The 13,952-nt window shown below is 33.7% G+C and overlaps 1 protein-coding gene across 1 annotated transcript in view; it reads left to right on the top strand.

Annotated features, from left to right (window-relative positions):
• Cntln (centlein) overlaps positions 1–5,286 on the top strand; it is a 311,560-nt gene extending 306,274 nt beyond the window's left edge. The window contains exon 27 of the mRNA XM_048783891.1: positions 4,648–5,286. Within this exon, the coding sequence (XP_048639848.1) occupies positions 4,648–4,746 (99 nt within the window). The 3' untranslated portion in view covers positions 4,747–5,286. The remainder of the gene's footprint in view (positions 1–4,647) is intronic.
• The last annotated feature ends 8,666 nt before the right edge of the window (positions 5,287–13,952 follow it).

Here is a 13,952-nt window from a genome sequence, read left to right as displayed (position 1 = left end):
CCATAACTCCAGAGCCCAATGTGGGGGTTGAACATCCTACAGCTTTTCCTCCAAAGCTCCAGGCTGTGGAACTCCCCATAACTCCAGAGCCCAATGTGGGGGTTGAACATCCTACAGCTCCTCATGGTTTCTTAACAGTCTTGCTGAGCTGTGTATGTTCTTTTCAAGTTGAAATACTTTATCTTCATTATCTGATGTTCTATCTTCTAAGTGTTCTACTCTGCTGGTAGTATTCTCAATTGAGTTTTTAAGTTGGTTTATTGCTTCCTGCATTTCTAGGATTTCTGTTTGTTTGTTTTTTATAACCTCTATCTCCCTGTATAGTTGATCTTTTGCTTCTTGGATTTGTTTATGTAATTCATTGTTGAAGTGATCTTTCATTGTCTGATTTTGCTGTCTGATGTCTTCCTTGAGACTCCAGATCATCTAAAGCATGTATATCCTGAATACTTTTTTTTTTCAGAGTAAAAAAAAAAAAAAAAAAAAAAAAAGTCACAAACAAATAAGCAAACCATGTGAATTTTTAAAGCACATTCCAAGTTGTGTGATATTTTAAATAGAGTTTCAGGCCTAATTCCAACCAATCTAGAGATGTGTGCTGAGAACTGATATTTATGCAGTATCATAAGATTGTTTTTAGAATCACTGAAGATTAAATTATGTTTATTTAGCATCCAGGTTAACAGTAATTTATAATATTTAAAAATTAATGGTAGTCTGTATGTTATCTAAGTGGTAACTCAATTAGAAAAATATCCAATTAACTTGAAAGCACATTCTTAACCATTCTTTTTTTAATTTAATTTAATTCTATTATTATTATTATTATTTGCATTACAATTCTTAATATTATTATTATCGCTTTACAATTCTTAATACACCTTTATGCCACAATTTATCATATCTCTCATTGTATATAAGGTATGTTGACACCAAATTCACATCTTAATCATTCTTATTAGAAATTTTATCAACGTATCCTAGACTAAGTAGAAAATTTTATGTGTATAAATTATGAAAAAAAAATTTTAAAAGTTTTATAGTATAAACTTGGTCTAAACTTGGTCAGAAAGGCTATTTTTAAAACTAAAGCTGTTGGTGCATAGTAAGTCGTAAATAAGAACTATTTGTATAGTAGGAGAGGAATCTATGTAAAAATTTTTAGTTGACATTAGGTTGTATTAATTTGAAAACAACTCACATTTTTATGAAATGTTCTACAATTCTGGATTTTATGAAATGTCTTATAATTCTGAGTTTCCCTCTGTTTATTTCAATTAACTATTCTTTGATAAAGTTATATTATTTCCTTACAAAATTAGATTAATGGAGATTAAGCCTTATATATTTTTAAAGAATAACTTTTGAAAGACTACTTTGAAAGCTGGGTGTACAGTTGTCAGTAAACTCCAAGTTTATAAACAGCAATTAGAATGAACGCTGATTTAGAGGAAAAAATTGTCAGAATTGATTTATAAAAAAAGAAAAACTGAATTAAAATAAATAAGCATCTCAAACTAATTTGTAGATACAGGAACATCTAACATTATATAAGGGCAAATAATATTTTCCTGAACTATTTCTAGGTAAAAATAGAAGAACCTTCAAAGGCAAGTAGATATGCACTTACTGTATATATCTTGATTTAAAGGATTGACTGCTTTTTAAAAAAAATTTTTAGTTGTAGATGGGCACAATATTTTATTTGTTTATATGCAGTGCTGAGAATCAAACCCAGTGCCTCATACATGCAAGGCAAGCACTCTGCCACTGAGCTACAATCCCAGCCCTTGACTGCTTTTTAAAACATAATATGTTAGGCTCTGTACAAAGCTTAAAGAAACTTAAAATCCAGCAAAACAGGATTGACAAACAGTTGTGTTTAACTTTGACTTTTTAGTTTTATTGGGAGCCAGAAGGAAAGGAATAAAAGAGCTTGTTGTCAGTAAGTAAGTAGACTTCTTGTTCCACATTGGAAGCTTATTGAAAGGGAATTTCTTTGAGAAAAGTTTTTTAAAGGGAAACACAATATTCAAGTACATAATATATGTTCATGTTGTTCAGATCACAAGATAATAACAGTAAGTTAGGTATTTACTCAAAAATGAAATATGCAAATAGCATGACTAATGTCAATACCCAGTGGCCTTGTGTAAGTACTATGGCATTATTACCTAGAAAGTTATATAACCAGCATGTTCCTGGAACATGATCAATGGGCCAGTAGTTAAACATTATATAAATAGAGCATGAGAATGAGTGGACAAATGAATTTTAAAATAGGATATTATGTTGACCTCTTGAAGAAACAGAGTGCCTATAAGTGTCTTAAAGACCTGGGGATGCAGCTCAGTGCTTGCCTAGCATTCATTACACCCTGAGTTCAATCCCAAGCACCAGAAAGGGAAAAAAGAAAAAATATCCTAAGAGGTCTTGGAATGTTTCTTACATTTATTTGATAGGAGAACTTTTTCTTTTTTTAATATTTATCTTTTAGTTGTAGGTGGACACAATATCTTTATTTCAGTTTTATGTGGTGCTGAGGATTGAATACAGGGCCTCAGGTGTGCTAGGTAAGCACTCTACCATTGAGCTACAACCCCAGTCCCCAGAACTTTTTCTTTTTTAAACAACTTTAGAAAATGAATTTTTACACATTCATTTCTGGCTTTGTTTGTATCAGCAAGGGATGAAAGTTTATTCTCATCATCCTTTTAGATAGGAATGTATATGAATACTGAGTGGTGTAGTTTAAATAAAAGAAAGTTCCCCAATAATCTTATCTTGTCATTTTTATTGTGCATACCTTTAACATCATTGACCTGAAAATCTAAACTATCTTATTTGTAAAACTGGCAACTTTACCAACTTTAACTATTTTCATATCCCAGAAAGACAATTTATCAAAATATGAACTTATTGGTATCATTATCTTCCAAAAGAAAATAAAACATTATATTTTCTTGATTCTAAAATGCACTTTTCCCACTTTTTTATGTTTCTAAAATTGGAAACATAAGAAATGCAGTATATGTGTGCTCAATGTGGTAGGATTTTCCCCTAGAAAAGCTGTTTTTAAGTCAACATGCATGCCTTATCTTCAGCTGTATCTAGGAACTGAAGCAATATTCTATTTTGATGTACTTTCTTCAGTGCTGAGTTTCAAGTAGTACAAATGTGTGAAGCTCTTGTGTTGCAGGGGAACAGACACAGACTCAAACTGCCATAAGGAGAAGGCTGATTATTATAAAGATAAGGAGGAACCTAAGCTAGAGAGCAATTTGGGACCTAGGCAGTTCTATGGACCATTTTCAGTCTCTAGTTCTTCTCCACCTACATGGTCTGTTTGTTCTTGCCTGTCTGCCCTGTATTGTTACTGTCATGCCCAATATTTTCTCTCTTCATCAATTCAAATTCAGAAAAGAACCATTCTGATTTATTTAACTAATTATAATCACCTCAGCAGAACAACCCATACAGAGGACATTGATATCAGGCACTGGCTAATGAGTTCATCAGTGTTCTTCCTTGCTGATACTCCTTCCCTGCAAGAAAGGGGGCTAGGCATAATAACCATTTTTATTAATATATTCGGGGAAACAAAAGCAGTCTTTCCCTGGTGAATCAAAAAGACAAGTCCAGCTGGGTATGATGGTTCACACCTCTAATCCCACCTACTCAGAAGGCTGAGGCAGGAGGATCTCAAGGTCAAGGCCAGCCTGGACAACTTAGTGAGACCCTGTCTCATGATAAAATATTTAAAGGGCCTTGGGTATAGCTCAATAGTAGAGCGCCCCTAGTACTGAAGGAAAGAAAAATACAAGACAATTTCATGAACCATTTAATGAACTCCTTATTTAGGATTGAATTGTTATATGAGACTGGATCTCTGGGACTATGTGTAAAAGGAAGTTGGTAGGTCAACTGGAAGAATTTGGGGAAACATTTGATACTTTCTTTTACATATAGCCCATAACTGAATCATGAGTCTGAGTTCTCCTGGCAAACCAGTGAAGCAGAGGGAACAATAAAACTACTAGCAAAGTTATATCAATTATGAAATTTTAAAATGTACTCACATTTCATAAACTCAGCAGTTTTTGAAACATGTGTATTACACTTTAATATACCAAACAAACTTTAACAACTTAATCAATGGGTATACTTTTGCCATTTTTTTTTCCCTCTGAAGTTTTACCCCGCAACTCTTGAGATGTTCAGCTCTCACACAGACAAGTGTATTGATAGTTCTCTCTCGTTCTTTTATGAGTGATGAACATACAGTACTACTTCTGTGGGCCTGTGTGCCCTAGAGATGACTGTAACCTGATATTGATCAGCTGATTGAAGATAAATGGCTTAGCTGCTTGTATTGCAGATTACATCATTAACATGGTCAGTAAACCATGAATTGTTCAATAAGGCGTTTATCTTTTTTCATTTTACTTCTGCTCTTTTATCATTTTTATTAGAAAAGACAAAATTACCCATACTAACCAGAAAGATCTGTTGAAAAGAGATCCAGTAGGCCCCCACTATGCAAAGTTACAGAGAGCTAAATTCTATTGGTTTGATGCTATATATGTTTTTGAGTGAAGAAAAAATAGAGTTTTTAATAATCTCTTTTTGTGTGTGTTTCTCTTACAGCTTCCTTTTGCCTCATATTTACTAGAAGCAGTGCTGGAGAAAATAAATGAAAACAAGAAACTAGTTGAAGTCTATTTCACAATTATGAAAGATATTTGATGACATTACAAATGGAGAACTTTTTTTCGTTGTGAAAATCTTGATATGATATAATTGGAAAACATGCATTATAAACCTGATACAGTATTTGTTCCAACTATCAATAGTTAGGTTCAATACCAAAATAAGAAGTCTCTGAAACTAATTAATTGCTGAACAAGTGACACTAATTAAGGGCATAGCCATTTAAGAGGAAATAGTGTAGCATTTGATTGTTGAATACAAATATTGCCACAAATCAATGCAAACTTAAAAATTATTTTCCTTCCAGTGCTTTAAAAGAAACTAGAAGAAGCTTAGCATACAGAAATTGGACTGAGCATATAAAGAAAAGGGGGTAAACTAAGGATTTAATGTACTAAGATTTATAAAGAAACTAGACATTTTGCAGAAAACTGCTATTTATAGCAGTTAAGGTGTCCAGTGAGCAGCATATCTGTACTAAAGTGTCCAGTGAGCAGCATATCTGTACTAAAGGCAAGTATGAAATAAAGCATATCTTAAGGATGAGAACTTAATGAAATAAATTGTGTGGTTCAATTGTATATTCTCATTGATATATACTGGATTAATATACATGTTGCTGTGTTTTTCTAGAACAAAAATAAAATTCTGTCCTTCTCCCCCTTCCCTTCTGCCTTCCCCTTCTCACTCCACTCCCCACCCCACCCTTTCTCTCTCCCAAATTCATAATACTTTGTGTGGTCAAACAAATTGACAAGGGACCACAAATCTAGTGCATGCAATTAGGCTACAGCTAACAGAACTCCTGCTGTGGTCAACTAAAATTACATTTTTGATGATATATTTATTTCGACTCCTGAATGTTCCTACCTTGTTCTACCTCTTCACTATGTTCCTGCCACACACTTTTTGGTTCCTCTAATTTACTAACCCCCCTCATTTGCCCATAGTATTCTTGCCCTTGGAGTCCTTCTCTGTCTAGAATCCTCTGTGTTAATTTTCCTTAGGACTGGCTCCTTCTCATCACTAAAGTTCACTTCACCTATTCCCCTACAGACACATTCTCTGAACTACTTACTATTTAATTTCCTTATAACACAAAATTATCTAGTTTATTTACTCCTTCACTTATTCCTTGTTGTTGTTTTGTTTTGTTTTGTTTTGTTTTTGTTTTGTTTTCTCTCTCTTTCCCCTAATTTAGATTGTAGATTCCTTGAGATTAAGGCAGGGGTTGGCAAATTATGGCCTACAGCCAGTCTGGCCTGCCACCTATTTTTATATGGCCCACAAGTTAAGAATGGTTTTTACAGTATTAAGTAGTTAAAAAAATCAGAAGAAGAATATTTTGTAGCATGTGAAAATTATATCAAATTCAAGTTTTTAATTTCTATCAATAAAAGTTGTATTGGAACACAGTGATGATCATTCATTTGCACATAATTTATGGGTGCTTTCACACCAGAATATTTGAGTAGTGAGTAGTTGTAGCAGAAACTGTATTTGATTTTCTCATCATTTTTCACTACTTGCTCACATACTACAAATTACAATCACATACTCACAAAAGAATTTCAGTACCATATGTACTGTTTTACTATAATTTTTAAAAAATATCAGCTCATACTCATTATGTAAAATCAAGAAAAGAAAAGAACAATGGCCATTAAATTCACATTTTTGAGGTCTAGTGAAGTGTATTTTACAGATGGCAAAGCTTGTGTTTGTTATGTAATGACCCTATACCAGTGCTAACAGATGCAGTATACTTGGCTATTAACAGATTAAGCAAGCACTCCCCACAATCTTATCATCTCACAGGAAAGCAACAGTAAACAAAATTTAAAAATTTAAAATGTAATATTCCCTCAGTGCAGAATCTTGTTACAAAAATAAGAATGAGACTGCCTGCGGAGTATTACCCTAATACCAAAACCAAAAGAGAAAAGCAACAAAAATTACATGTGGTGGGCTAAAAAAAGGTTCCCTCAAGATGATCACCTCTTGATCCCTGGAACCTATAAATTTGCTTTCTTATGTGGCAAAAGGAAATTCACAAATATGAATAAGAATTATGAGTGGGAAGAGTATCTTGGATTATTCACATGGAGCTAATGTGACCACAAAAGTTCTTATACAAGGAAGATAGGAGCTATCAGAGTTAGACCCATGTTATTAAAAAAATAGAGGGACAGATGCTATACTACTGGCTTTAAATATGGAGGAAGAGGACTATAAATCAGAACAGGTAAGTGGCCCCTGGAGATTGGTAAAGGCAAGAACACAGATTCTCCCCTAGAGCCTCTGGAAGAAACTAGCCTTGTCGACATTTTGACTTTTAACCAAGTGAAGTTGATTTTAAACATCCAGAACTGTAAGAGAATCTAATTGTTTTCTGTTTAAAGCCCTGAAGTTTGTGGTATTTTGTGACTACAACAATAGAAAATGAATATAATTTGCTAAATTTCTGCTTCAGTTTTTTTGGCTATGGGATATTGATCAGAAGATACACATTCAAGGTTGGTTCAGTATTCAGAAATTTATCATTATAAGCCACCATATTAACAGCTAAAGGAATATCACATGATCTTAAAACTTGATGTAGAAAAAGCATTTGACAAAATTCAACAGAGTTCATTAAAAATTTTAAAAACTAGGAATGGACAGGAGGTTCTTGCATTTGACAATAACATCTTCAGAAACCCTACAACTAATCTTTTACTTAAGGAAGAAGACAACACTTCCCTCTAAGATCAGGAATAAGGAAAGGATGTCATGTCTAGCAATTCTTCACCTTTCTTATTAAACATGATACATAAATTTCTAGCAAGTATATGCAAGGCAATAAAAAGAAATAAAACAAGAAGCAAAACTATATCTAAAACAAACAAGACTCTTAGAATTAATGAGTTCAACAAAGTTTCAAGATATAAGATCAATATATAAAAATAAATTATATTTCCATATCTAGTAAACTAATAATAATTATGTAGTAACCAAAATGTAAAATACAATTTTCAATTTCAAAAAAATACTTAGGTGTAAATATAATAAAATATACAGTGCTTGTAAATAAAAACTACAAAACACTAACGAAATTAAAGATCCAAATAAATGAGGATCTATACTGAGAGAATGAGTGGGTTCATTCAATATGATAAAGATGCTAATTGTCTCCCAAGTGGACATACAGATTTAACAAAATTCCTACCAACACCACACCAAGATTCTAGTTTGCTATCTTTAGTTTGTTTGCTATATCTATAGCTTATCTATTCCCAGAATGAGTTTCTAATTTTGACAAAGTCAGATTTATATTTTTCTTTTGTGCATCATGACTAGCAATTCTTCAAGAGAATTTCCATGGAAAGGCAAAGTTTCTCGAATAGCTTAAAAATTTGAAGAATAATGAAGTGGGAGAAATTACCTGGTTTCAATGTTTATTATATAGGTACACTAATCAAGAGTGTGTGGTTTGGCAAAGGAATAGACATAAACCAACCAAAGAAAATTTAAAAAAACAAAAATACAACCATGTGAATATGCCAAACTTTTTTGACAAATATTCTAAAGCAATCCAGTAGACACAGAACAGCTTTTTGAACAAATAGTACTGAAGCAGTTGAGCATCCCTGAGTTAAGAAAAAAGTCTTGTCCTTAATCTCACATTAAGACTCAGATTATTTAAAGTAGGAATAAGAAATTCTTTGTGCTATTGCACAGCAGGTGACTATACATACCCATAAGATATATTTCACACAGCTAGAAGAAATGATTTTGAATGTTTTCATATGAAAAATGATAAACATTTTAGGAAACAGATATGTTTATCCTAATTTGAATGTTATAGAAAATATGTGATACTTCTCATAGAATACTGTAGCTATGAAACAAATTCATTTAAAATGGTAATACAAAATGGGAAGATAAGGTAAGGGAAAATCTTCAGGAACTAAGACTTGGTGAAGAATTGCTAGACATGATAGTAAAAGAAAATTGATAAATTTGACTTCATCAAAATTTATAATTGCTCTGGAAATAGACAAGCTGAAGGTAGTAAAAAAAAAAAAACCTTGCAAACCACATATCTAAAAAAATGTGAAAAGGTCTTACCCACTAAAAGCAAAAATTTCATGATTATATATGTTTCAAAAGATAGAACAGAGGGCTGGGGTGTGGCTCTGCTGTAGAGCATGCACCTAGCATGTTCGAGGCCCTGGGTTCAATCCTTAGCACCACATATAAATAAATAAAGTTACTGTGTCCAACTACAACTAAAAAAGTAAAAATATTTTTTTAAAAAAAAGAAAATAGAACAGAGGAAGGAGTGAGTTATGCTCCTTAATGGTGGCCCTTACTCTTCTCTTGAAAGCTTTAGCTCTAGTAATTTTTCCTCAAATTATTCACGATTCTCTCAGTAGTACAAGTGATCATTGGATTTAGAGGATCCACAAAGAGAATTACTGTAAGAAATTGAATGAAAAAAATGAGAAAACTGTTCTCATTGCTCTCAAATATCTATACAACCAAACTGAAAAGATAAGCACCCAAAAACTTCTTGAAAGATCCTTTGTTGGCCTAAACATCTATGTTCAAAAGGGCTCTAAAGATGCATGGGCAAAAGGTTGCTGTTTTTACTTCCAACATTCCTATGTACATAACTTCCAATTGGTAGTAACAAAATTTATATGAGTGATTTGATATAACAATGAAACAATTGTTTTCTTGTCTGTGACATGAAAGTTTTCTCAGATAATTTTTTTAAAACCCTCTTGGTTTGCCTTTTAATTTTTAAATACAAAAACATGTACTTGATTTTAAAATCTTTTATATCCCTAGAGAGTTGTGGGGCACATACAAATTTCCTTTCCATGGTTCAATCCTCAATTTCTTTCTTTCTTCAAGGATACACATAGTCCACAAAATCAGACTGGACATCAGATCCTTTCAACACCTTTTGCTTCATTGTTTTCCCTTCTTCTAGGATATGATACCTGAGAATAATTAAAAAGGAGGTGGTGACTCCTGTACTCAAGATTTTTATGGTAGAGAAAATTTGTCACTCTGTTCTTACTACTGCCCCTGGCTTTAGGGCACTCCCTTATTACTAGAAGGGATTAGAGACTTTCCTTGTGTCCCTACCCCACTCAGGACTTGAACAAATAAACCTGAACCTGTTTAAAGCATTTTTAGCATCTAGGCATCTATTGGGAAGAGATTTAATAAAAAGAATAAAAAATATGTAAATAAAATTTGCATTTTCCTGTCTCAAGCCACAACTTAATCTGAGGAGGCAGAAACATTCTGTCATTCTGATATTTCTCTGGTTAGTGGCCTAGTTCTTTGGAATTTAATCCCATTGTATTTCCCCTGTCTTAAAACACCCAGCAACATCCTTTATTTTAGCAGATAATCCTCTTCTGCCTTAATGCACCATTTCCAACATTCTCCCCATTAATTCAAACGTGGAAAAAGCCCAAAAGAGAAGAACAGTCAGGACATTTTTCTTCCCCAGATTTTCTTTATTTTTATGTAACTTTGACAGTCTAACATTTAAAAAGAAGTTACAAAAGTAGTTTGCAGAGGTCTCCAGTGCCCTTTTTCACATAAATTTCCCAAATGATAATATCTCATACAATTATATTGAATTGTCCAAATCAGGGAACAGGCTTTGAAACAATATTTTAACTCAAAAATAGACCATATATGGATTTCACAAGTTTTTACATTTGCCATTTTCTAAGAACAGTTTTATGACATTTTGTCACTTGTATAGATTATATAATCATAACAACAATTCAGCTATTAAACCCTTCCATAACAAAGAATACTCCTCAAGACATACATCCCTTATGCATTCCCTTCACTAATCCCTCATGACCACTGATCTGTTATCCAATGCTCCATTTTTATCACATTATGAGTCTGGGATCAAATGTGGACTGTGTAGTGGGAAAAGGTAGCTATAAATACCAATTATGACCACATGACCAGCAACAGAAAAAAGGACTATAATTATCATGAGTATTTCATCCTTATTTTTTACGAATATGTTTATGTGGGTGTTTGTTAAGTGGACAAGAAATGGTGGACTTATAATGGTTCATTTTATGTGTCAACAATACTGGGCCATGGTGCCAAAATACAATCAAAACATTCTGATTGTTTCTGTGAGAGTGGTTTTAGAAAAGATTAACATCTAAATCAGGGAACTTTGAGTAAAAAAGATTGCCCTCCATAATGTGAGGTGGGCCTCATCGAATAAGTTAATACTACAAAAGAGACTGACCTTCCCCAAATAAGAGAGAAATCTGCCAGAAGATAGTGTTTGAACTTGAATTGCAACTTTGACTCTTCCCAGATTTCCATGCTGCTAGCCTAACCTATGAATTTTGAACTTGCCGGTCTCTATACTTCCTTAAAATAATATTCTCTCTCTTCCTTTCCCTCCCTCCCTCCTTCCCTCTCTCCCTTCCCCTCTGCTCCCTCCCTCCCTCTCCCTCCCTCTCTCTCAATCTCTCTCCTCCTCTGACCCTATCTCCCTCCCTCTCCCCCACCCCACTTAATATATTCTGTTTCTCTTCAGAATGCTAATATACCAAGTTTGGGCTATTTTATATATATATAAAGTTACCATGAACATTTATGTGCAGGGTTTTCATGAACATGTTTTCATTTCTCTAGAATCAAAATCTACTAGTGCAATTGACAGATCATATAGTGGTGTTTATAAAAAACTGCAAAAATAATTTCTAAGGTGGCTATAATCTTGGTGTTTTAATTTTAACCTTGCTAATGGGTGGGTAATGCTGATATTTTTCCTTTTAAATTCTATTTGGCCTCCTTCATTCTCATTCTGTCCACATTTAAGTCACCTTTTTTTTTTTCCTTTTCTATCTCTAAAACCTGTTTTTGTGATTTCAGAAAGCCTAGGCTGATGGGAAGAGGGTGCTTGGGATTGGATGGGCACATAACAATTCTGCAGAACTATTACCTGAAAGAAGAACTCCTGGTAATCAACATGGATTTTACAAGGAATTTCTAAACAGTTGATGTATTTGTTACTGACAACAAACTACCCTAAAACTTAATGGCTTAAAACAGCAGTATTTAAATGTGGGCACATATAACCTGTGTCCTCTGACACTGAGTCACTCCCAAGGCTGTAGTCATCCCATGGCTAGGCTCAGAAGGCTCCACTTGCTAGCCCACTCCTGTAGTGGTCCACAGGACTCAGTTCCTCATAGGCAAGTTGTTGAACTGGGCTTTGGTTCCTTGTTAGTTATTGACTGGAGGCTGCCTTGAGAACATTTAAGGAGCTGCCTATCACAGCAAATGTTCAGGGTTGACAATCTAGATAGGGTAGGTCACTGGAGAATTTGCCTTGAAGCCATCTTTGCAAGTTAAAAATAGATTTTACTTAGAATGAATGTTTGTTTGTGGTGGTTTAGGTAAGGAAGACAGAACTTAGGGCGGCAAAATTGTAGCTCCAGTTTGGCACCACCATAGGAGAGGAACAAAGGGACTTTCCTCACCAAGAGTAGTGTCCATCATATAAAGAGGCTCCCCAGGTGAACTGAAAGAAGATCAAAAGTTGTGTAAAAGTACACATCCACTTGGAACACAGAAAAATACATTCATGGTTTTGCCCCAGGGTTATGATGACTCTTCTTCTGTTTGTCATAATATAGTCTGAAAAGATCTTGATTCTGCAGACCATTACCCACAGGATCCACTGTATTAGTAACCTGTTAATTGGACCAGATGAATAGGAAGTGGTAAGAACTCTCAATGTCAAAAACATCCACTCCAGAGGAAGAAGATCAAGCCTGTGAAGATTTGCTGATGTAGTGAATTCAATGGCTGCCCCCTCTACCCTACTCGTGAAAGCTTTAGAAATCTAGTGGCTTGGGACCTTGAGAGCATCCCTCCAAAAGGCAGGTTAAGTTACTGCACTTCTTTCCACAAAGATAAAAGCACAGAACTAGGTAAGCATCTTCAGATTTTGAAGAAAGCTTATGTCTCAGTTTGGAATGCATTTATGATGCATTTATTGGATGATTAAGAAAATCTGGTACAAGAGAGGGCTCTGCAAAGGATTCAGATTGGTATAAGCAACTTTTCCATTTCCAACAATGATCCAGCATATCCCATGCTGCTGGAGGTATCCACACTATAAAAATGTTGTGAGGTTCACACTACAGATTTAGGTTTCCAGAGAAGCACTATGCTGTTTGCAAAAAAGCAGCTCCAGGTAGAATACTGAGTCCCTAATCATGGGACATCAAGGGAAATTGTGATCAGAATAGACCTGTCCATCATGAACTAGGTATTATCAGAACTACCAAGTCTTAAATTAGAGTATTATCTAATAGATTCTGAAGTCTATGAGGTCAATTCATTTATTTACCGAGGCAATTTGATAATTTTCTACTTGTTGCAAAATAGCAAGTTAGCTGCCTGCCAGTGGAGTTTTACAAGTCATGATCCTATTGTATTTATTTTAATGAGAAATATTTTTATACAGTAATTATATGCAAAAATATCCTTGCAAATACTTTGTCCATTTTTCTTTATTTTCAACTTTATCTTAAACCTCTTCCTCATCTTAAAAATTATGTTTTTTAAAAAAATCCTCCTATTTATTATTGGTTCTATAGTTTTGTTCTTTATATGTTGATTTTAATCCATCTTGAATTTATTTCCTGTGTATTATTATTTTTCCAAATTAATAATAGTAAATTTTCCATCCCTTAGCCCTCGCTTTCCTCAATATTATGAAATAAAATATTGCCTTCATGCTATACTGATTTCTCAAAGACACATGGATCTGTTTATGGATTCTCTAATTATGTACAACTGACTTTCTATTCTAACAGAACTGTTTAATTATTGTGACTTTATATAGCTCTTGATATCTATCTAGTAAGCTAAACCTCCTTTGATGTGTTTTGTGTGTTGCATTAGTGTAAGCCTGTGATTGTGCAATGTGTTCTCTAATTTAAAATTTTAACCTAAATGGTTAATGATTATAGAATCACCAGAAGTTGTAAGAAATAATCCAAAGAGAACCCATATACACTTTACTCAGTTTATTCCCCAACTAGTAACATTTTGTAAAATATTATATGCATAATATTTAAGCTAAGATTTTGATATTAATACAGCCACTAGTCTTGTTCAGATATAATTGTATTAATTTGTATTTGTGTATATCATCTCTACAGAATTTTATAACAAGGAAA

Source organism: Marmota marmota, unplaced genomic scaffold (genome assembly GCF_001458135.2).
Source record: "Marmota marmota marmota unplaced genomic scaffold, marMar, whole genome shotgun sequence".
NCBI lineage: Eukaryota > Metazoa > Chordata > Mammalia > Rodentia > Sciuridae > Marmota > Marmota marmota.
Note: the sequence above shows the minus strand (reverse complement) of the source record. Positions and strands in the feature narration are given on the sequence as shown.